The sequence below is a fragment of the Empidonax traillii genome, unplaced genomic scaffold, assembly GCF_003031625.1.
Source record: "Empidonax traillii isolate 1590-97213 ecotype Southwest subspecies unplaced genomic scaffold, ASM303162v1 scaffold3021:size38144, whole genome shotgun sequence".
NCBI classification, from domain to species: Eukaryota; Metazoa; Chordata; class Aves; order Passeriformes; family Tyrannidae; genus Empidonax; species Empidonax traillii.
In genome coordinates this window covers 7,614-10,862 of record NW_020958214.1, presented here as the reverse complement: position 1 = coordinate 10,862, position 3,249 = coordinate 7,614, and the positions used below count along the sequence as shown (strand labels likewise).

The 3,249-nt window shown below is 49.4% G+C and overlaps 1 protein-coding gene across 1 annotated transcript in view; it reads left to right on the top strand.

Annotated features, from left to right (window-relative positions):
• Window positions 1-2,068, top strand: part of LOC114072337 (manganese-transporting ATPase 13A1-like) — a gene marked incomplete at both ends in the record, with an annotated part of 27,556 nt that extends 25,488 nt beyond the window's left edge. Inside the window, 2 exons of the mRNA XM_027910246.1 lie at window positions 209-335; window positions 1,894-2,068. Of these exons, the coding sequence (XP_027766047.1) occupies window positions 209-335; window positions 1,894-2,068 (302 nt within the window). The remainder of the gene's footprint in view (window positions 1-208; window positions 336-1,893) is intronic.
• Window positions 2,069-3,249: the final 1,181 nt, after the last annotated feature.

The window sequence follows — 3,249 nt, the reverse complement described above, 5'->3', positions numbered from 1 at the left end:
CTTGGCTGGGGAAGGGACTGGGCTGGAATTCCCTGCCCTTGGAATTTTTTGGGAAGGAATCCTTGGCTGGGGAAGGGACTGGGCTGGAATTCCCTGCCCTTGGAATTTTTTGGGAAGGAATCCTTGGCTGGGGGAGGGACTGGGCTGGAATTTTGGGTGGGATTTGAGAATTCCAGAGGTTTTTCCTCATTCCCAGGGTGTTTTTTTTTTCCCCCCTCCGCAGGGAGGAGGAATTCGTGGATCTGAGCAAGGAATTCGAGCCCAGCCTGGTGAACAGCACCATCTACATCCTGTCCATGGCCATGCAGATGGTCACCTTCGCCATCAACTACAAGGTTTGGCAGCCGGGAATTCCCTGGGGATAATCCCTTGGGATGTTCCCCTGGGATGTTCCCTCCTTTCCCACCCCTTTCCCTCTTTTCCCCCTCCCAGAATCCTGGCCTGGTTTTGGATTTCTCCGCTGAGGAGTCCTTGGAATTCCTTGGGAATCTTTGCCTGTTTGGGAATCTTTTCCCATTTCCCCTTTGGGAATCTTTTCCCATTTCCCTTGGGAATCTTTTCCCATTTCCCTTGGGAACTTTTTCCCATTTCCCTTTGGGAATCTTTTCCCATTTCCTTTTGGGAACTTTTTCCCACTTCCTTTTGGGAATCTTTTCCCATTTCCTTTTGGGAATCTTTTCCCATTTCCCTTGGGAATCTTTTCCCACTTCCCTTTGGGAATCTTTTCCTACTTCTTTTGGGAATCTTTTCCCATTTCCTTTTGGGAATCTTTTCCCACATCTTTTGGGAAACTTTTCCCACTTCCCTTTGGGAATCTTTTCCTACTTCTTTTGGGAATCTTTTCCCATTTCCCTTGGGAATCTTTTCCCATTTCCTTTTGGGAATCTTTTCCCATTTCCTTTTTGGGAATCTTTTCCCATTTCCTTTTGGGAAATTTTTCCCATTTCCCTTTGGAATCTTTTCCCATTTCCCCTTTGGGAATCTTTTCCCATTTCCCTTGGGAATCTTTTCCCATTTCCCTTGGGAATCTTTTCCCATTTCCCTTGGGAACTTTTTCCCATTCCCTTTGGAATCTTTTCCCATTTCCCTTGGGAATCTTTTCCTATTTCCCTTGGGAATCTTTTCCCATTTCCTTTTTGGGAATCTTTTCCCATTTCCTTTTTGGGAATCTTTTCCCATTTCCCTTGGGAACTTTTTCCCATTCCCTTTGGAATCTTTTCCCATTTCCTTTTGGGAATCTTTTCCCGTTTCCCTTTGGGAATCTTTTCCCATTCCCCTTGGGAATATTTTCCCATTTCCCTTGGGAACTTTTTCCCACTTCCCTTTGGAAATCTTTTCCCACATCTTTTGGGAATCTTTTCCCATTTCCCTTGGAAACCTTTTCCCATTCCCTTTAGGAATCTTTTCCCATTTCCCTTGGGAATCTTTTCCCATTTCCCTTGGGAATCTTTTCCCATTTCCTTTGGGAATCTTTTCCCATTCCCTTTAGGAATCTTTTCCCATTTCCCTTGGGAATCTTTTCCCATTTCCCTTTGGGAATCTTTTCCCATTCCCCTTGGGAACTTTTTCCCACTTCCCTTTGGGAATCTTTTCCTACTTCTTTTGGGAATCTTTTCCCATTTCCTTTTGGGAATCTTTTCCCATTCCCCTTGGGAATCTTTTCCCATTTCCCTTGGGAATCTTTTCCCATTCCCTTTGGGAATCTTTTCCCATTTCCCTTGGGAATCTTTTCCCCCTTCCCTTGGGAACCTTTTCCAGTGTCCCATTCCCTCCCATTCCCCTTTCCCTTCCCATCCCCCCCATCCCTTCCCTCCCCATCCCCCCCCCAGTCCCTCAGCATTCCCGCTGTCATTCCCAGTGCCATTCCCGCTGTCATTCCCGCTGTTTTTCCAGGGCCACCCGTTCATGGAGAGCCTGGTGGAGAACAAGCCGCTGCTCTGGAGCCTCGTCCTGTCGGGATTGGCCGTCCTGGGGCTCCTCTGCGGCTCCTCCCCGGAATTCAACCAGCACTTCGGCCTCGTCGACATCCCCACCGAGGTGGAATTCCCAACATTCCAGGCCCTTTTCCGTGGGAATTTTCAAGGGTGGAGTCCAAAGGGGGGTTTTGGAGCTTCCTGTGGGATTTTGGGGCAGTTTGGGGCTCCAAATCCAGGCTGGGAAGGGTGGGAATCTCCTCAGGGAGATCCCCAATGAGCTGTTCCCAAAATTCCAGGGCTTTTTCCCATGGGAAAACGGCTCCCCGCAGGGAATTTTCCTCGGGAATGTCAAGGGGTGGATTGAAGGGTCGGAATCCCGTTCCAGGAGAGATGGAGAGGGATTTGGGATGAGGGGATGGAGGGAAGGGATTCCCGCTGGAAAAATGGGATTGAGAGGGACTTTGGGAGGGATTGAGGGGACTGGGCCGGAATTCCCAGAGAATTCCCATCCCTGGAAGTGTCCAAGGTCAGGTTGGATCTTCCCAATCCATGGAATGTGTCCCTTCCCAATCCATGGAATATTTGGGAAGGAATCCTTGGCTGGGAAAGGGCTGGGCTGGAATTCCCAGAGAATTCCCATCCTCGGGAATGTCCAAAGCCAGGTTGGATCCATGGGAATTGTCCCTGCCCTTGGAATTTTGGGTGGGAATGGGAGGCTTTAAGGGCCTTTCCCACCCCAAAGAATTCCAAGATTTTGCTGTGGGAGAGCTGGGAATGTTCCCCTGGAGCTGGGAGGGATCCCAAGGGAGAATCTTCCAGAACCTTGGAATTTGGGAAGGAATGGGCTGGAATTCCCTGCCCTTGGAATATTTGGGAAGGAATGGGCTGGAATTCCCTGCCCTTGGAATATTTGGGAAGGAATGGGCTGGAATTCCCTGCCCTTGGAATATTTGGAAAGGAATGGGCTGGAATTCCCTGCCCTTGGAATATTTGGGAAGGAATGGGCTGGAATTCCCTGCCCTTGGAATTTGGGAAGGAATGGGCTGGAATTCCCTGCCTTTGGAATTTTAGGTGGGAATGGGCTGGAATTCCCATCTCTTGGAATTTGGGAAGGGCTGGGCTGGAATTCCCTGCCCTTGGAATTTTTGGGAAGGAATGGGCTGGAATTCCCTGCCCTTGGAATTTTTGGGAAGGAATGGGCTGGAATTCCCTGCCCTTGGAATATTTGGGAAGGAATGGGCTGGAATTCCCAGCCCTTGGAATTTGGGTGGGAATGGGCTGGAATTCCCTGCCCTTGGAATTTTTGGGAAGGAATGGGCTGGAATTCCCAGCC